The 19704-nt window shown below is 42.5% G+C and overlaps 3 protein-coding genes across 3 annotated transcripts; all 3 read right to left on the bottom strand.

Moving 5' to 3' along the window:
* Nucleotides 1-1059: 1059 nt before the first annotated feature.
* Nucleotides 1060-2754, bottom strand: LEAP2 (liver enriched antimicrobial peptide 2). The gene is made up of 3 exons (XM_009816164.2): nucleotides 2689-2754; nucleotides 2130-2269; nucleotides 1060-1119 (listed from the first exon to the last, which is right to left on the bottom strand). The coding sequence occupies exons 1-3, from the start codon at nucleotides 2743-2745 to the stop codon at nucleotides 1083-1085; spliced, it is 234 nt and encodes a 77-aa protein (XP_009814466.1). The 5' UTR covers nucleotides 2746-2754; the 3' UTR covers nucleotides 1060-1082.
* A 4118-nt stretch (nucleotides 2755-6872) lies between these two features.
* On the bottom strand, nucleotides 6873-7525 carry LOC104260446 (cytochrome b-c1 complex subunit 8). The gene is made up of 2 exons (XM_059825477.1): nucleotides 7317-7525; nucleotides 6873-7095 (listed from the first exon to the last, which is right to left on the bottom strand). Exons 1-2 carry the CDS (start codon nucleotides 7468-7470, stop codon nucleotides 7001-7003), a joined length of 249 nt encoding a protein of 82 aa, XP_059681460.1. The 5' UTR covers nucleotides 7471-7525; the 3' UTR covers nucleotides 6873-7000.
* Nucleotides 7526-10001: 2476 nt separating this feature from the next.
* Nucleotides 10002-13311, bottom strand: GDF9 (growth differentiation factor 9). The gene is made up of 2 exons (XM_009809517.2): nucleotides 12882-13311; nucleotides 10002-10954 (listed from the first exon to the last, which is right to left on the bottom strand). Exons 1-2 carry the CDS (start codon nucleotides 13309-13311, stop codon nucleotides 10002-10004), a joined length of 1383 nt encoding a protein of 460 aa, XP_009807819.1.
* Between the last annotated feature and the right edge of the window lie 6393 nt (nucleotides 13312-19704).

A 19704-nucleotide genomic window follows, 5' to 3' on the forward strand; every position in this document is an offset into this window, starting at 1 on the left:
AAAATATTTGGAGAAAAGGGTATCACATTTCAATTTGTAAAGATCTTTTTAACTACTGTGTCATTAAAATGCTTTGTACAATGCAAAACTGTAACTGGAGAAACTAAGTTTAATAAATATCAAATAGATTTTCTGTATTAAACTTCAAAAAAACTGTGCTCGTATCTCTTGCATGGGCTTTCTCCTCCCTGGTGTTGCATTTTTAAGCAGGGTTCTCTTTTTTTTGGTCCTAGTGCTCTATGTAGAACAAAAGGAAAATAGCATTCGGTGTTTGTGTCCTAGACTTGCTGGGATTTGTCTAATCGAAAGTGGCTTTGTTTCTCTCAGCCCTCCTGAGTTAACGTGCATCTGGTCAAAATTGGATTTTGATCAGTTTATTTTAAAATAGGAGATAACTTCAGTGGCAAAAGTGAGTCTAGGGCAGTTACTTAAGTAAATTTGATTAGATGTAATTAAAAGTAAATACTTTGCCTTCCAGTTATCACTGGATAGATTTGGGATATTGAAAATGCTATCAGTGTTATCAGTTTGTTTGCTCCCTCTTTCTAACAGGCCTTTATCTGAAGTACTGATAAGAGTTCAGCTGCGGAGACTGAAATGAGATGGAAGCATGATCTACTTCATCCACTTGCCAGGTTGAAAGATAAATGTCTAAAGTCCAGTTTGAAATAAGCACTCCTACTTGAAACGCCTGATGTGCACTCCTGTACACTTTGCTCACTGGATACAAGGAAAACCAAGGTGGTTTGCTGAATATAAATTTTTAATTCACACCTTAAAAAAAAAAACACAAACCAACAACAAATGAACCATTACAAAAAACCCAAAACGAACACGAGATGCAGAGTCCTTTTATTGAGCTTGGCCAGAGAGTCATCCTGAAGCGTGTGTTGCAGAGCCACAGCCCTGGTTAGGAAATGCTCTCAAGCTCTTTGAAGTCCTTTTATCAGCTCTTAGGACAGAAACGTTAAATACGCTTATTGCTCGATTCACTGTCCTAGCTTTTGAACGGTCAATAAATATTTCACAAGGAGAGTGGAGCATTGTTAGCAGTAACAGTGATGGGTGTTCTTCGTGCCAGCTCACTCCGAGGCTGTTCTGAGGAAACAGCGGTTCTTCCTGGAAAGCAAAAGAAGGTCAGGCGCTGACAGCTCGGACTGCCGGCTGCGGAGGGCTCGGACATCCGCAGATACCTCTTGGCAGTGCTCCTCTTACCCGCCTGTTACAACACTGCTCGCATTCAGCTCGGGCAGCCGTGCAATTGTGTTCACCTCTTTAACTCTATTCAGTTCATCTTGATTCATTTTATGTTCTTTGCTTTGCGGGACAACTCCAAAACGCGTGTTACCCAGGGCTATATGGTCAGGCTGCGGTGTCGAAATCGCACACAACAGAAATCCCTTTCTGTCTATATCTTCCTGCAGCTGCTGTTACGCTTCACCTATGTTAATCAGTAGAACCAAATGATGCATTTCAAATGCATGCAAAATAGCAGCCCGACTGCTGTGTCATATTTTCATATAGCAGAAAATGGATATATTCTACCCTGTCTCTCTTCGCTTTCTGGTATGTGTACAGTAGGTGCCACACAAAATCAGCTTTCAGGCACTAACTAGTAATTTTCACTAACCGATTTAACTATATGCAGTTGGACAATTTGCTCATGTCTAGTGTTCATGAGAACTAAATGGCTTTTGCTATTTTAGTTGTCTTTTAAACTATGAGCTTAAGTAATCACCTTAAAGTAATTAATTTAAGGTATGATGCTGCTTCTTAATTAATATATGCTTTAAAGTGAACAGTATGGGCTTTAAGGAGGATTAATTTTAAGGTGTCTAAGTGATTACCTAAAAGCTGTCTAGAACCCTATGTTCTTTTTTGAAAAGACAGGTTATTTAGGGTTGCAATGAAAGGACTAAGGCTTGTCATCAAGGGCACTTGGACTCTGCTCTGTTTGCATTGCTTACAAAAGACGTCTAAATCTATTGCCCCATCCCTATTCCTGGTATCTTTTTTTTAATGCACAGAATTAACTCCATACCTCCTTTGGGTGAGAATAGCTGGGAACTTCCTCTACATAATATCGTATCAAGTGTCACTGAGCCTGAACGTTGATCAGGATTAGTTACCTGCACAGCATTGTAATGCATTCACTGTTATCCCTGCACGAGGCTCCGATGGGTCTCAGCGAGACTCCTCTCCAGAACGGCGTCATCCGCCTCTGTCTCGATAGCTGAGGCTGCCGGTGGTGCAAGGAAGCACAGCGTGTCTGAAACAGAGGCGTAGCACGACTGTCAGGAACACGCAGCAGCTGTAGGTGCTTGGTCATTCTGATGCGGAGGTCAACAGTCTTAAGTGGGGAACTTGAAATCTTACTCGTTTTCAGATCATAGCATGCTCTGTTAAAGTATAATTGCTTGTATCCTCACCCCAAAGAAGCAAGAAGTAGAAAAAATAACTTAGGGTTTTTAATCATCTTGGGAGGGAAGGCAGAATTACTTGTCTAAGTTGTGTCTCAGAGTAACCCAGCATTTACTAGGCAGCTACTCTACTTTTTTATGATGTTGAATCGTCTAAAAGAGCTCTACTGCCACCTCTAACTCCTGCCAGTTATTCTTATTCATGCAAATTGTAACAGTTTTTGTTAACAGCCTGACCATTTAATTAGTGCTTTAAGTAGTTATTTACCTGGCTGAGCAGCAGTGAGCAGAGCAGAAAGACTGCCATCATTTTCCAAGAGTGCATCTTCACGGTATGAGCTGTCACTTCGACTGTGGGACCAGCCTTGGGCGGAGGAGGTAGGAAGAGCCCCAAATAGAACTTCCCAAGCTTCAGCTGGATTTTTATAGACTTCATTCTCTTATCGTTGCATCAGCTGTCAGTCATTACAGGAACAAAGTTCGTTGCGGAGCAAGAGGGAATTACTAAGTTAGCATCTGCTGAAGTGATCTGGTTCAAGGCCTGTCTGCCTGGCTAATGATTTACTCTCCTTCCACTTGTACTTTGTCTGGTCAGCTTACCAGTTGTGCCAACTGTTCCTTTTTTTAAAACCTACCTAACGCGTTACCAGAACTCCATGGTGTATTTGCAAGCAAAAGGGTGGTTGGCCCAAAGTATTATGGTAAAGATCAAAAGCCATAACCTTATTTAACTTCTGTGACACTCGCAGCGCCTGCACCTTTGAGTTTGTCAGCTGGGGGTAAGTATTGTCTTATCAAGCTTATTTGGAGCAGAGAATCATGCTTTTGGTTCTACTTCTCATTCTCGGTACATGAAAGAATCATGAGGAAGTTACTTAACCTTCCTTTCCACGCACACAGTACTCAAAAAGCAAATGTAATACTTCTCAGATGGGTTTGGGAATGTAAAAAGTATGTTACGTGTGATAAATAAGAGACCTCTTCTTCCAGGGATCCCAATGTGTAAAGATAATCATCTGTAGATAGCTAATCCCAAAAGTGGCAGGGGCTGCTGCATGGGTTTTCTGGAGCCGAGTTGCTGCCTCTGTACCTCACCCTGTGCCTCATGTTTAGTCTTCTAAAAGGCACCAGCAGCTCCCACTGCTGTGGATGGGCAGTTTGTAATTAAGAGAAATCTTGATTTTTTCCATTGTGAAATGAGATTGCAACAGCCTAGAGAAAAGAGTGTTTAAGAAGAGCTATCAGTTACCTCTCATCTTCTCTCAGCTTACAAACGTTGGGAGAAGCATACGTCTAAGATGACCAGGCTGGAAATGACCTTGCTGGTATTCGCCCCTCCCCTCATCTGTGGTATCTTGTGCATCTGGCTCCTACATCTGTCCCTCGTACGCCGCATCTGTCAGGTACAAGATTTTTGAGGTTGCAGAGTAACGTAAAGAGAATACCAACTCATTCATGTCAAGTATTTGTAGGTTTTGGAGCACGCTATGTTTTAAGTTACTTCGAGCAGGAAGATACTGTATAAAATAGTGAACTATGTTTTAGGTAATTGTAAATACAAATCTGGATGTAATAGGCTGCTGTTTTCTGTGATTGCTTAATATGGAGGCATAAGTGCCAGCATGGAAGGCAAGTTACTTCGATTAAGATAATGCCATGTTGTCAGGTTCCCATGTACAGATGATTACCCCTTCGCCCAAACTTCACTGGGATTAAATAAAAACCCGTCCCAGCATATTGTCCACAACCACTGTTGGAAAATCTGTTCCTTTCCTTGGTTCTTCTTATGCTCTTTCCTCTGCCCTGTTTGCCTTGCTTCCCTGGGAGGAGGAGTCAAAACCCTTCATTATTTCACCTTCCTGGGTCTTATGAAGGGAGGGAAGTGGGGCAGTAAATCATGGCACATCAAACAGCTGAACTTAAAAGTTTTTTTACATTTGGCTGTGAATTTCTCAGTTGGTTTTCCCCATGAAGTCCTGTCTTTACACACATCCTGTCTGAGTTCTAATTTCTGCTGTTTCCACTAAGCACTAGTATAGAACGGAGAAAGGAAAACAAGAGGCAGCAGCAGTAGTCTTGGCTCCATCTGCGGAGCACAGGGCTTGAAATGACAGCTCTTTCAACGCCGACAGCAGTGCCCTCTGTCAGTCGTCGTTTCTCAGCTTTTTTGGCTAAGTAAGAGTAGTACTTTGTGATATGTCAAAATTGTTGTGTGTCCTTCTGGGTTACCTAATAGCGTCAGCATATCCCTTTCAGGCAGTAATCCATTTACTCTGTGTCAGAAACTGAGGAAAAGGAAAAAAAAAAAATTGAACCAATTGTTTCCACGTACGCAAGTCCAGCACACCAGTAAAACGCCACAGCAAAGATGCAGCTTATAACAAGAAAAAAAAAAAAAGGCCACAAAACATTGCTACTTCTAACATCTAGCAAAGGGAGAACAGAAATTAGATGACTGAGAAATTTTCAAACACCTTGTTCAGATTCTGAACTCCCGAACGCCACGTGTCCCGTGGGAGCCATCCCTGCTGGCAACAGGTTCTGCGTCTGGCTCTCTGCCCAGTCTGGCTGAGCGCACGGGCACTGGAGGCGGAGGGCGGCTCGGCGGGGCTGCGACAGGCGCCGGCAGTGGAGCACCGGGTGAGAAGGCCCAGCCTGCCTGTTGCCAGCATTGCGGCAGGGCTGTGCCGCTGCCCAAGCCCTCGCTGGGCTGTGGTGCCTTGGGTAACGGGTCACTGGCTGAGGTGAAGGTGCCACACTGTTCACAGTAGTCTAGCAGCTGGTTCTGACACAGTTCAGCTGTCTGTGGATGGGGGCAGAGACCTCGTGAGACCGAGATGAGCTGTTCACCTTCAGCAGAGTTGCCAAGATGAAACACATTGAAAAACAAGCATTTACTGAAGCTACCAACATAAGAGTTCACACATGCCATCATTTAGGCCACCCACCAGCTGCTGTGGGTGCTCTTGGAGGCTAAATAAGTAGGACACAAGCAAAGTTTTGAACAAAGTCTGCCTCTAGACATCTTTGCCAGCTCTCCCAATCGTAGTAGCCAGTTCATTGCTCCCTGCTTGCTTAAGCTGCCTAGAAAATACTAACCGAAACGCAGAGTTAAATTTAAGCACAGAGTATTTTTGGCACAATTGCAGCACTGGCTGACTTGTATTACTCCCGTTTATGCCAACCTCAGACTGTATTTGGAGTAACACAAGAGCAGCAGGAACAGCCCTAAGACTGAGCTTAGTCTCGTGTGCTTTTTAAACCTATGTTAAGAGCCCCAAAAGAAAAAAGCATTCAGCTATAAAAATTGCATAACCCCCAACTTCTTGAAGTGAGAGACTGGCAACTTTGTCTTCCAGACAGCCCAGCCCTGAGCACACCGAGAAACTAACACAGGGAAACGTCACTCTCACACTGCGGATAAGATAAACTCTCGGTACCAGCTACAGGAATATCACAACAGGGGAGGTAAATGTGTTGCTTTGCATGGGGCATGAGCTTGAGACAGGCAGCTGAGGACTGAGAGGAAAAAAAAGGACAAAGGAACCAGCCAGATGTTCTGGACTTCGAACAGTGAAGCGTGTTTATATACTTAGAGCCTCAGAGTGTATTTCTTTGTCATATAGCTAAGCAACTTTACCACTCGCATTTGTTTTTAAATCACCTTCAGGTATTAAACAGTCTTCTTTCTCCTAGTTGTTTCCAAGAAGCTTCTAATCCAGCCTGTTAATACTAATCAGATATCAGAATAGCAGTTAATCATCCAATTAACATTAATTAACTAGGTAATTAGAATCACAGAACAGCCCAGGATGGAAGGGACCTTGACAGATCATCTGGTCCAACCTTCCGTGGGAAGGGAGCTCTGATGAGGTTATCAGGCACCCTCTCCAGTCACAGCCTGGAAATCCCCAGGTGGGGACTCCACCACATCCCTGGGGAGCTTCTTCCAGCCAGTGACTGTTCTCACTCTAAAAACTTCCTGTCTTACAGCGCAATGAAACGTCTCCCAGAGCAGCTTGTACCCGTTTCCCCTTGTTTTCTGCACGGGGCTCCTTGTGAAGGGAGAGCCTCTGGACAGAGGTCAAGGTCCACAGTCAATCCTGAGCCACCAGCCAGCTCATGCAATTTTGGTCAATACCAAATCAGGTGGCCTATTTGTTTTTCACAGATCTCAAGGTTAAAGGAAAAAGCAGTGGCCAGTGATGGAAAGGCAAAGGGAGCAGTGAGCCGTTACTTCAAACCAGCTCCAGCTGGAGGCAGCCCTTGCTACACTAGTTATACTGAGAAACATTTCAAAGAAGCAAGACTCAAAAAGGCTGGAAGTGCTCTAACATAAAAACATCTGAGCATACAGAACTTTAGCCCGATTATCTCCCTGTACAGAGTGAGCCAGACAGAGATTTGGTGCTACTCACCTTAAACATCTCAAGACACAGATTTCACACAAAGTCATGGGGCAAAGTTAAAGTTTATTAGACAAGACTTATCTCCCTCTTAATACCCTTCTAGTCATGTGAACAAGCTTAGCAACACCAAGTTGATAATACAGGGAGGTAACAATCTCCTCGTTAACTCGATTACTGGTCGTTCTCATAGTCAGCGGGGTTCTTCCTCTTCAGTCTCTCGAACTCTTGCGTCCCCCAGGAGTAAAGGAGATAGGCTCCCAGAAAGGCTGGAAGGGAAAGGGGACACTCACAAGTCGCACTGCGATAAGGACAGCACAGAGCGGCCTGAACCACCGCTGTGAGAAGCGAGCGCGTTACAGAAGGCCACCGGTACACAGACGCCTGCCCCGGCCTCCCCCATCCCCAAAATGCCGACGCTGAGGGGGGAAAAACACCCGAGGGGCTCGGGCCCTCAGGCCGCGCCTGAGGCAGCTCCCACCGTACTCACGGGGCACCACCTTGAAGACCTGGGAGCTGAAACGCCGCCAGGCGTTGGGCAGCCCGTGCGAGAAGACGTTGGGGAAGGCGCGCTGCTCGAAGGGCGAGAGGCTGTAGGTGATGACATGGCGAACCCGCGCCAGGTTACCGAAGTGAAGGCCCATAGCGCCGCGGTGTCACCTTCCCCACAGAGGCCGCGGCCGCCGTCCGCCCCGGAAGCGGAAGCGGCATCGGAGATGCCGCTTCCGCTTCCGGGGCGGGCGGCGGCCCTTCCGTCAGCCACTCCCTCAGGGCTTTGCGGCTCCTCTCACTGAACACTCACAGTTTATCTACTGCAACTGTAATAATTTAATCCCTGTAAATTTCCCCCGAGTTGATGTGTGTGTGTGTGTTTAAAGGCGAGTCAGTACCCCTTTGTTTAGGGGGAGAAACACCTCACGCACTTAAAAATCCTCTCATGAATACCAAACATAACCTCATCAAAAAAGAGGCCTCCTTTTTGGAGCGATGATGGTTTCCTACCTCTACAACAAGAGGTCTTGACTATTACAATTATTATTAGAACGAGTATCACTGCAGGCTGAAAACGGTGCGGCAACATAAATCCGCCCTGGAGAACGTGGCCTCAACCTTTAATCCATTGCTAAGGTTAGGTTTTCGGAAGCTGCTTGTAGCTGGCCCAAAAATGCAGTTTCCTCCGCTTGATGTCAGCACTTTGTCTTAAGTATTGTTTGTCTTAAGTCGCACCAGGGGAGGTTCAGGCTGGATATTAGGAAAAATGTCTTTCCTGAGGGAGCGGTGAAGCACTGGCAGAGGCTGCCCAGGGAGGTGGTGGAGTCACCATCCCTGGAGGTGTTCAAGGAACATGTGGACATGGCACTGTGGGACATGGTTTAGTGGGCATGGTGGGGTTGGGGTGGTGGTTGGACTTGATGGTCTTACAGGTCTTTTCCAGTCTTAATGATTCTGTGAAATAGGCATTTCTGTTTGTGTCAGAGACAGAATTAACTTTATTTTCCTCCTTGGCGGTTCAGTGAAGCTGCATTCCCACTGTTTGCAAGGGATTAGTGGCGGTGATGCAATTTGATTTAAACCAAGTAAATGTAGTGTTGACCATGGGCTGGGATTTTTTTTTTTTGTTTGACATCAAGATACTCAAAGCCTTGAGCTTGTGGTATTTATTTCAAACAAACCTTCAATTAGAGCCTAAGCGAGCACTATTTTTAGTTCAACAGTTCCAGGCTAATGCAATCTTCAGTTAGGGACTGCATTTTGATAGAAGTGATATGACTGTTAGCCAGATCACATTGCACCTCCACAGAGTCCTTTAGACTCAGAGACATATCATACCAACGTCAACTAGCTCTCAGTGACGAGGTGAGCCACTGTCACCGTCATGTGAAACCACACCCGGTCCCCTGGGGTTCAGTCCGTCCCCTGCCGGGCTGAACTCCGAGGCCCAGCCCTGGGGAATGGCACAGGTCAGGATCTAAGGTTAGGGTCTGGTTAGGTCACTTTCTGTAGAAAGTTAAGGCATTTATGTGTCAACATAAGTCATAATTTTAAAGGTTATCCTTAACAAGCTTTGAAAAGACAGTGCTGCTTCACATCCTTTTATTAAAAAAAAAAAAACCCTACCAAAGCTGGATTTTTGTGTGTGAGCCCCATCTAAAGCTTGGGTTTCCAGCCCGAAAGCAGCATTTTTGACAAAATTCTTAAAACTAGAAAAGTCTAGGAGAAAGTAAATCAATTGTAGTAAAAATTCAGTTTGAAAGCCTACAATTTTATTGTGAGAGGAAACAAGGCTGTGGCCCTACATTTTCAGGCTACTAAACCAATTTAACAGCATTTAAATAATCAATTTAATAGGCTTCTAAAAGCACCCACCCCCCAAGCTGACAATATTGACCATTTCTTTGTAATTCAAAAGCAAGTGGCAGTGTGGTTCCACATGTAGAATCCTGTGCCCTCACCCCATGAACAGCTTGTGCTTTGTTCTTGAACTAGATCAAGCCTTTCTGTTTTTAACAGCTCACCAGTAAGCTGGTGCTGGGTCTTACTCAAATAGTTCAGTGATTTAAGTTTTCACAAGTTACCACACAGCTGTCCTTAAATTCTTACTACCTATTGTTGAGAAAGCCTGAAGAGTGCTACAGAAGAAAAGCAAGAAACAACCTTGTAACTTTTTACAGAACTGTAAGGAAGAGTTGTCTTCTTGCTTGGGGTACTGGAAACATGGTAGGGAAAAAAAAATGAAAAACTGAGAAAGTAATTTTAACATTAAAGACTTTCCTCTCTTCCTAGAGACTTGCTGGAGATGTCACACAAAAGATTTCTTTATGTAGGGGAAGACTAGGAGGCACTGAATGTAAGTGGTATGCATGATAGGCATTTATTTCTTTTTTTAAATCTGTAACAAAACAGCTTAAAATAGATGTCTGGTAGTTGAAACCCTTTCCACATTTTAAATGCAAAATTATTCCAATAAAAAGATATTATTTACATTTAATTTCACATTCTAGAAAGGCTGAATGGCTACAAAAATAAGTGCTATGGTGTAAACACCTTCTACTAACTCCATGCTAGATCCTAACTGGTTTTATATAGCTGTTAGAATTACACAAATGCTATTCAGTTAATTATAGCTACAGATACTTTGAGAATGCAAAAATACCCAAACCCGGAGTAAAACCCACTACCGACAAGTGCACTTGGTAGCTATCATGTCTTCATACTCCTTGTAGACGATGGAGCCATCGGGCTCAATGGTTAGGACGCTCAGTGGGCTGTATTCGGCCGGAACACAGGAGGGCTTTGGAACAGATGAGTCCAGTTTCTCATATATTATGTTCTGTACCATTGTGTGTACTGGAGAGCCATAACGATGCCCAACGGCCCGTGGGCAGTCGCCTTTGCAATACTGAGGGCTGTACCTGTGTGGTGCTATTATCCATTTGTCCCATTTTAGCTGGCTAAAACTTAGGCGGAAGTTGTGAAGCTCACACTCATTCTGAGGGAACAGAAATTGTTTAAAATACTCGCTCAAATTATAAGGTGGAGTTGCTGGCGCTTCTTTCAGGTTATCATCTCTTCGCCATCGAGAGGCCCTTTTACCCTGTGAGTTCTCTTTTCCTTTGTCACCCATGGGATCAACAAGCAGACTGTTCCTTTGCCTGGGCCGCACTGGGTTTTTCCTTCTGTGTCTGAGTGAGTTCCACCTGTGATAAGCTTGCTCACTTGTATCGTTCAGATAAAGAAGCAGAGAAGGGGGAACCAGTGCCATATTAATGGGATTTTCCAGTTTAGTGTTCTGTTGTGGATCACCCATCAGACAAGTGAAGTTCACAGCCATATGAATATTCCTCCTGTTAGTAGCAATTAGAGGCTGGAGAAATGAAGTCACATCAATCTCAACCCACTTGCGTTTTCTGACTTCAAAGTGCAGGCTAAAAGCTATAGAGTGTGAAACGCTGGGACATACTTGGCTAGAAAAATCATGCTCCTTAACAGATAAATGGCACGTGCATGTAATGGAAGAAGAAATGGGAACTGATGTGTCAAAGGAATAAAGCAAGACAGACTTGAGTAAGTGCTCTAAAGCAGTAACACGATCCAGGTTGAAGAGTAAATCCACCGAGTGAACGTCTCCTGAGAAGGGAAACAAAATCTTGTAGAGTTAGTGCATCTTAATTTTCTACCTAGACATAAATACTATCATGTAGCAGATAAGTAGAAATAATTCAGCAGTAGAAGAAACCAATTTAGATGCCCTCCCTTATTTTTGTTAGATGGAATTTCTACTTTGGTCAGGGACATAAGATTTAAAAGTAAAGACAAGACACCAAAACCAAGAAAACCCAAGCTTTTAAGAGGTATTAGAATTCATTTCATTTAAAAAAAAACAATACAGGAGGAAGTTAGCAGTTGTCTTTTCAGTGTTGATATGGGGAAGCAGGAACTAGACACTCCAGATTATACAAGCCATGAAATGAAATAGCTGAAGTTTTAAAGTAAATGCTTTCAGAGCTTTTTAGCATTAACTCTCGTTATTCTTCCTACTCGTATATTTTCTCCTATTTAAATCTCTTGACCAGCAGCTGCCAGCAAGTCTGAGTAATAGCAAGGCAGAAATTTATTCATTAGCACTACTTAAAATTATCATTCTTTCACAAATGTCACTTTGCTTTTCTTTAATGAAACAGAACTAGAGCTTCCAAGTTATTCTGAATGCACCTTTTGTCTCATTCACCCCTACTGTAAGATACACTACTCTTATCTTTTTCCCTGATGTTAAGAATTTTTCTGGCATTCTTTGCATTTGCTCCAATTTCCATCTTATTTTGAGATTGATGAACCCATTTCCTGGCCTGTTTTCCAATGCGGACCTAGCATATATTTAACATATTGGATTTTTCACTACTCACTACCGTATTTTTTTCTGTAAATTAGAAATTGTTCATTTTTGACCACACAAATGCATTAAGTGATCTCTTCAAACTTACATAGGCCAAATAATAAGAAATCAGATGAGGGCTCTGTAGACCTTAATAAACTTGTATTTCCTATAGTAATGAGTTTTTCCAAAATCTTGAATTTGAATAGCCTCAATAATTGTAGGAAGTTGGTTCAGATTCAGGCTGCTAATTTATATATATCCTAAATGTATTAATAACTAATCATGAGATTAACTGTTAATTGTGAGTATATTTCTGAATCAGTAGATTATACTATATCAGGAAATTTTAGTCAAACTTTTTAGTTTTATTTTTCCATAGTGAATGCTTCTTCACTGAACCTCAATCTCAAAGTGCTGTTCCTGTGCACAAGTATGATGTTTGTGTTTAAGGTTATCTGTCTCTCATAAGTGAACAAATCCAAGTCAGGAGAACTCAGATCACTTGTCAGCAGACACATAAGTACAATTAAAGGCCACGGATTTCCAGCTGCTGTTGCTGTGACCAGCCCACATTTGAGAAAACCGTGAAAGCATGGAAAGTTACAAAGTGCCTAGCCATCCTAGTTTTTCAGTCCTGAGCCGGATTAACAAGTAGTTTTACTCTTCCCTTCAGGATATTCACGCATTTGGGACGTGATTCTTCACTAGCAAACATACAAGGCAAGGAGGAAAGTCACCTTGCAATGGGATTCTGGCGGTTTGTTACAAGTCTCATTACAGTGCTCTGTTTTTATGGCCTTGAAAAAAAGCAGAACCGAGATAGGCAGTAGAAGGAAATGTGATGCCCATTATGCCTAACCATTTTTTCCACTTTTCTTACTTTACTTAGAACTGATTGTAGGGTTTTCTCTAACTCATAATGAGTCAGCCTGAAACATCAGTATGATCTCAAACATAATACTATTTGTGTGGCATTTCCCAAACTGTGGGGAAGTCTATGTCTAATGCCATTCAAGGAGAGGTAGGTTACAAAAAACTCCCCCGCTTTCAGAGAAGAACCGTCAGGATTAAAATAGCAACAACTCTAAAGAAATAAGATATCTTTATATTATGCCGCAAGCACAGAACACATGGAAAACCCCCATTTAACCTTTGCAACTGAGGTCATCCCACACCTACCTTTCATTAGGTCCCTGTGGCGGTGCTTGCATTCAGAACATGGAGTGAAAAGTCGGACAGTGTTATAGAGGTGGCTTTTGTTAGCCTTTGGTATTCCCTCCTTGGTAGCAGATGTCTTATACAGCCTCTTCATGTACCGCAGGGCTCTGGAGTCTGGCTGTAGCCTGGGGGCCCCACTTTCCCAGTTCTGGTGTCCCCGGTCAGACAGCACCTTGAGAAGGGGAGGCAGGAGGGCATATCCACGTCTCACACCTTTTGGCAGCCACAGCAATGGATTTAGCTCGCTAGCAGTGTCCTCAGGAGCTACCAATAGCCCAGAGGTCTTGTCAGAGACTACACGACCCCTGGAGTGGGGGGAACACTGGATGCTAGAAGAAAGCCAATGAAGACAGCAATAGAAACAAACACAAATTCGCCAAGTACTCTCCATGCTCTTCAGGGTTGCAGCCAAAAAAACCACCTCCCCCAGATATTCAAGGAAAAAAAGAGTACCTGAGCCCGATCCCTTATATATGTTGCAGCTGCGGACTGGGAGGGAGGTTTCTTTCTGATTAGAAACCAAAGAGGAGGATCTGCAGCTGGCTAATGAAAGCACATGCTTGTTTGCATTTAGGCTAGAGCCTCTGCCCATGAAAGCATATTATAAACAAACTCCTCTTCCTGGAGTTAACCTTTTTCACATGGTAAATTACAAAACGAGAGGGAGTGCCAGCCTCCAGAGGGAGCTGGGGAGACGAGTTAGTATTGGCGAGTCTAACTAAATCCATGTTTATTTGCAGAAATAGCTATAAAGCTAAATATTCTTGCTCTTTGCAATAATAAGCTAAAAAGAAAGAAAGAAACTGTTTTTCATTTTCTGTTAATTATTTCTCACATTTCACTTCGCTGTAGACAGTAATATCCACTGGAGAGAGAGGTAACTGTCATGATAGTACCATCAGATTCATTTTCATTCCAGCAGACAGCACATATTTACCTCCAGTCTGAGGTAAGGCATCCAAAAAGCAGAGTGCTTTTTCAGTCAGTATCAGTCATCTATGGACTGTGCTCCAAAAGACTCCAAATGGAGTAATACTGATTGCATCAGAAATATTCAGAAACTCTTGTAGCTGAACATGACTAAAGGGATGGGGTTTAGTTTTAATTAGGAAAATACAGGGAAAAAATCTGTTTTCGTGAATGGCAGTTGTTTTTAATTAGAGCTATGTTATCAATAATTTAGTGGAATGTCACCCATAATCTAACTTCCACATCTTAAGGCTTCTGAGTAAGGATTGCTTGTTCAGAGGGTGTTTAATTAACTTACAAAAATGTCAGTCTGGCATTCTTTGATTTGGAGTGGAAGGTTAATTCAGATAACAATCTATAATATGAAAAAATATAACCTTTTCTGCTAGAATTCTTAAAGCTGATTTGATTATGGTAAGAGGGGGACACTGTCACTTCTAAGGTCAGCTATGTTTAAACTGTTTTGAATAAGGTGATCTGTACTTTGATTCATCTTAAAAATATATCCTTCAGTCAGGTGTGCTTGCACCAAACAAGCTCATCTGCTCCCTCCCTTGGGGCTTTGAATTAGTCCCACTTTACATTAGTTTCAAACAAATGTAACTACAGTTTCTGCTGTTCCATGACAATTTAAGCTGCCCTTTAACCCTACCCTCTTCCACAAACCAAACGTGCATTCCTGCTCTCTCCTTTACACTGATTTTTGGTGTTATCAGATCTTGTGGTGGGTCCAGTCAGGGAGCTGAAATGATAGGAAAATAATCCAACAAAACGTGAATGTTTGCTTTACCTCCCTGAGATCACTGGACAAGCTGAGAACAATTAAGCCTATCTTGAATAATTCAGGGCTCAACAGGACATGAGTGGTACTTCTGGATACTAAAGGCATAGCAAATCCTTAACTATTATTCTGTATGGTGAGTGCCAAAGTAATCTTACATATTTTTATATATACACTGCATTGAAGAGGGTATTCTTAAACATGTAGCTTTTGAAAATTTTACTTCAGTAGACTGAAAAGTTCATGAAACAGGTGAAAGGACATGGAGATTTTTAACTGTAGATTTAAACCTAGCCCTGACCAGATACATTCTGCTCTTTTGCATAGTCTAGTGGCCTAATCGTAAAACTCTTCCACATTTATTAGCTCTCTTGCTGGAAATCTAAGCAGAGAAGTCAAAGTCCAAATATATCCAACCTGAACCGATGTATCAGGCACCTTCACTGAGTGTAAGGACAGGGAGAAACCTAAAGCAAACTGCCTCGTGCTCTGTTGGCCAAGGCTGGGAGCTGCTGTAGTGATGGCTGGAGGGCCATCAACACAACTGCTTCTCATCTCGTGGTCAAGCATAATGCTGCTTAGCATCCTGTGATGCTTTGAGGTAGAAGAAGGTTAGATCTTGTTTATTTTCCTTCATCCCAGTGCCTGACTGGGTTAGATGCTGTGGAGGCTTTCAAAGGATCTTAGGGCTAAGTTCTCACATTTTTAGTAACTGGTTGGTCTAGACCTGTGGAAATGTTTAACAGGTCAGTTGATTTGACTCTGGCGTGTTGACTGCTCGACCCTTTGGAAAATGTGATCATTTTCAGTGCATGAATAGGAGCTGAAATGCTCTGAGACTGGCTATAGGAATGCAGGGATTCTTAACGTTACTGAAGCCTTAGAGTCTTCCCATGACTGTATTTATAACTTTAGACAGTTCTTGAGCAGCTTCTAATAAACTAGACTTCCTTTGCTCTGCAGTAGCCTATAATAAAGAGGGAGAAAACTGGAGTTTATGTTGCCGTTGATTTTTTCCTCTGAAACCCAGTTCCTCTGAGCAGATTACTGATCTGGCACAGTCACAACAATCCCTACGTGCAGAACTGAAGCCTAGCGACTTGCAGGGGAGTCAGGAGCTGGGGGAGGGAATGAAGGGGGAAGGGGAGAGCCCTGTAAGCCACACTCGCTGCCAAAGCCAGTTTATCATCCAAACTGTGACTTTCTACTGGACTTCAGGTTTCTCAGCGCTTGGACACATTTGCTGAAGAGTTATAAATTGCAGCTATATTTGAATGAAGATTCGGGCATACCTACACTTGTAGGTAGTTGCAAATACATGTGCCCAAGCATTTAAGATGTTAAAGACCTGTTTAGTAAAACACAATGTCCAAGGAGATGAGTTTCATCATATCTCTTTAAAATCCAGACCATTATTAGATTGTTTGATAGTCTCATGTTTTATGTATCTTAATTATTTATTCTATTATTACTCTTTAGAGTGTTGCAGCAGAAACTATATTTTCCTTTTTTTCCCTGGGCAACACTGAGTGAGTACCCAGTCTGTACTACCACAAACTAATAATAATTTTTAAATTCCTGTAAAACAGAGCTGAAGAATGTGCAGCTTTGCCCTGTAGGTAGATAATGACGTTTGTTCGTTTCCACAAGGGAGCAAAAGCATTAATCACAGGTATAGCTGTTATGCCCCCATAAACAAAGTGTTTTCATTTTGGCTCACTGAGCTGATTCAGTGGACTTTGAAATACAAGAAGTATCAGGTGCTCTCTGCAGGGTCCATTAATAATGTTGCAGAAACTTAGCTAACTGCCCATGCAGAGTAACAGCTGAGTTACGTGTCTGCTATACAGATGTGAGCTGTAGCGATATCTAACAATTCAAAAAGAAGAAATGTTTCCTGTTACTTCTAATAGCTTATTCCTGCCATAAACCAAAAGGATGAAAGAAATTATTTTAAAGAACCAATGCATATATACGTATGTCATTGTTTGACAAGGCGGAATCAGAGCTAAAAAAACTACGTACCACTGATTTTACGACTACGGTGTAAAACAGATTCTTTTTTATCACTGATGATAGCAGCCTATGCTCAAGTCAGCCCATTTTTATCTCCTTGGTGATAACATCAGCAATCCCTTAAACTGATGATAGCCAGAAGACTGGGCTCCATTTGCCTCTCTGTTCCTAACTGCCGCCTTGTACCTGATCGTTACAGCAGTCTCCATAGTCTGTGTAGTCACAGCTGCCATTTGAGCTGTTTTTCACAGACACAGTGGATGAGATTTTTCCCATTCTTTATCATATTTGTAATTGTCCCATAGAAGACTTATTTTCCTAGCTGAAAGGTCAGCCATCGTGAAGATCTTGGAAAAGAACTGAAACGTCCTAGGCATAGACATAAGCTGTGGTGCTGAGGGAGAGTTTATGAATTCCTTTATTTCTTACAGACTACTTCTCCTACTATGCAGCTTTGCATGTATCACTTGTTTTCTTTATGTTTTAATTTACCGTCACTTTATTATCATTATTTATAGAACCTAGAAATTTCCCTAATGAACCGTGAGTCCATTTTCCCATGTGCTACATAAATATGGACTAAACTGCCCAGAGAGTTTGTAATCTAAATATAGGACAAGAGAAGGAACTTAGCATACAAACAGTTATCTTGTATTTATTGGCATCATAGAAGAGTGGAGTTTTAGGGATTTAAAGGAAATTATAAGAGAGCATTGCTGCTGTTTGCATCAGGGGCAGCATGAAGATTTGGTTGAAAATGTAATGGGTGAACAATGGAAGCTGGTCGGAGTCGGCAGAGTACACTGGTATGTCCCTTACCTTATAGGGGTGCTCTGAGGATGTGCGTATTAAACATTATGAACCATTCGAGCACTAGGATAATGATAGTTTTGTAAGTACCTGAAATAAATAGACATACAGACCTAGGCACACAGCCACGATCGTGACTGCATCTCAAGTATTGGTTGGTGTCTGCAGGATGTTGCTGTAATAGGTAGATAAGAAGCCAGCAGCAGTGATGATGTACTTTGAGAGATGGTGAAAGACTGTGGTTTTTCCACAGTAATCAGGTTTTGGAACCTAAAATAATGCAAAATTTACAAATTATAATTGTCTCAGTTCCTCAGGCAAGGGAAAAAACTGCATGAGGAGGATATGCCCAAGAGGGCCTCTTTCTTTGTTTACATGCCCACCGAGGTCCTGAAAGCATCAGGATGAGGTAAGATCATTCCCTGGTGGTTGACTCCAGTGAGGAAGGTGAGAAGGGGAAGAAGATGAGCTTTGCGGTGTACCTGGCAGCAAGGAGCGCTCAGAAGAGAAATACCCCTCCTGCTTTCTCTGTACCTGAAGACACCTGGACTTTGAACTGCGCCCTGTGTCGTGGTGTCGGCTGTGGCAAAGGCAGTGGCTGGCTGGCTCAGGGGGCTGGGGCAAGGCAGGCCACCCACCCCTTTGTTTTCGTAATTGCCACCTGTGACCTCTTTCTGCCTTAGCTAAAAAGACTGCCTTCTACTGTATCCTTGTAGAGCTAAGGGGACCAGGCGTATGCTATGGATTTATCCAGTGGCATAATAATAACATGTTTTATTCTCCTGTCAAGGGCACAGCAGTGAGTCAACCAAAAAGAAAAAACCACATTGGCTCTGCCTCTGAGTGCTTCACTAAGGCGTCCATGTCTAAAGTACTGGATTCCCACTTTACAAAAATTATATTATAATGGTGCCTGAAGTTAGTGTATATAATTGCTGCACTTCCGTTGTTCACAATAGGTATCTATTCTTTGTTGCTAAAAGATCCATCTATAGTTGATCCAATAGCCAGTTTAGTTCTTCTATGCAGAGTTTCTAGATTTATGAAAATAAATTCTAGATTTATGGAAGTATCATTTTACTAAACATTTTAATATCTTGTACATTCTGTATTGGATTAGGATATTCTGACCAAAAGTGAAACTCATCTCTGGTTTATTGTACTATTTATATGTCAAGAAAAATAAGTAACTCTTTCAAGTGTTACAAAGCATTAGCTGATAGATGAAATGGCTTGGTCTGAGTATGGAGTTCGCTGCACAAAGATACAGCGATAAAGATAAACGTGATGGCTTCTTAGAGGATGGATAGGAAGGTGGTGCCACGCTGGAATCGTGGTACACTTCAGAGCTCCTGCTGCCGTTCCTTTGGGCATGTTGCCTTCCTGTCATCTTACGTGGCATTGCTGTAAACTGACCATGGAACAACACTGAGGACAAGTGACCTTGGGGACACTTTGTACAACTAGAATTAATAAATGTTCTTGACAGAGTAATCAGTTAGTTGGTTCATTTAGTACATGAGTTTAGTGGCTTAACAGGCAGCAGTGTGAGAAAGGTTTTGCTTTAGCCTGTTGTGAAAAAAAGTTATTAGCAAAGAGCAGCCTGAGAGCCTCACTCACTCGGCCGCTGAGAATGAGCCCGTGAGAATGAGCCCCTTTTTTTCTTTGCTGCTAGGCTGCCGGTGGCCATTTGGATATTGGTGTGGTATCTTTCTCAAACCTCTTCAGTTTCACTGACGGGAGGGTACATGCTTCTGGAGTGCTTTCTTAGAGCTCTTCTGTATCAAGAGTTTGGTTTACAACTCATTCACACTTTACTTACCACACATGTGATGGTTGGGGAAGAACGTAGATATTCAGTGCTAAAGTATGGCACTCACACTTTTACCAGCTAAGCAAATATCACATGGAAAACTAGTACGTTTCTCCTTGTTGTAATCAGATATTTTTTAAAGAAATAAAGAGAGCTTTTTCTCTGAAAAGAAACAACGGCTGCAGAAACCAGCTACCAAAGGTAGCCAAGAGAGGTTCCTGGAGGGGCCCTTCAAGAGAGGGACACCACTGTTTACCTTATTTCTAGGCTTCATAGCATCTAATAGGCGTACAGCGAAAACAGAAGAGTTAAGGTTTTGGTATGCGCTATCTGCAGAGAGTGAAATCTGTGACATTGACTTACTTAATGTAGGTCTTTGAAAAGCTGTTATAGGG

The sequence above is a fragment of the Gavia stellata genome, chromosome 16, assembly GCF_030936135.1.
Source record: "Gavia stellata isolate bGavSte3 chromosome 16, bGavSte3.hap2, whole genome shotgun sequence".
In the NCBI taxonomy this organism is placed as follows: domain Eukaryota; kingdom Metazoa; phylum Chordata; class Aves; order Gaviiformes; family Gaviidae; genus Gavia; species Gavia stellata.

Excerpts from the sequence above, each read along its gene's own strand:
- LOC104260446 (XM_059825477.1), bottom strand. The coding sequence starts at position 7,470 with ATGGGCCTTCACTTCGGTAACCTGGCGCGGGTTCGCCATGTCATCACC. Across the intron at positions 7,096-7,316 it reads GGTCTTCAAGGTGGTGCCCC|CCTTTCTGGGAGCCTATCTC; the intron begins GTGAGTACGGTG and ends TTTCCCTTCCAG.
- GDF9 (XM_009809517.2), bottom strand. The coding sequence starts at position 13,311 with ATGGAGAGTACTTGGCGAATTTGTGTTTGTTTCTATTGCTGTCTTCAT. Across the intron at positions 10,955-12,881 it reads CCACAGGGACCTAATGAAAG|GAGACGTTCACTCGGTGGAT; the intron begins GTAGGTGTGGGA and ends TTCCCTTCTCAG.
- LEAP2 (XM_009816164.2), bottom strand. The coding sequence starts at position 2,745 with ATGCACTCTTGGAAAATGATGGCAGTCTTTCTGCTCTGCTCACTGCTG. Across the intron at positions 2,270-2,688 it reads GCTCACTGCTGCTCAGCCAG|ACACGCTGTGCTTCCTTGCA; the intron begins GTAAATAACTAC and ends CCTCTGTTTCAG. Across the intron at positions 1,120-2,129 it reads TGCATTACAATGCTGTGCAG|GAAGAACCGCTGTTTCCTCA; the intron begins GTAACTAATCCT and ends TTTGCTTTCCAG.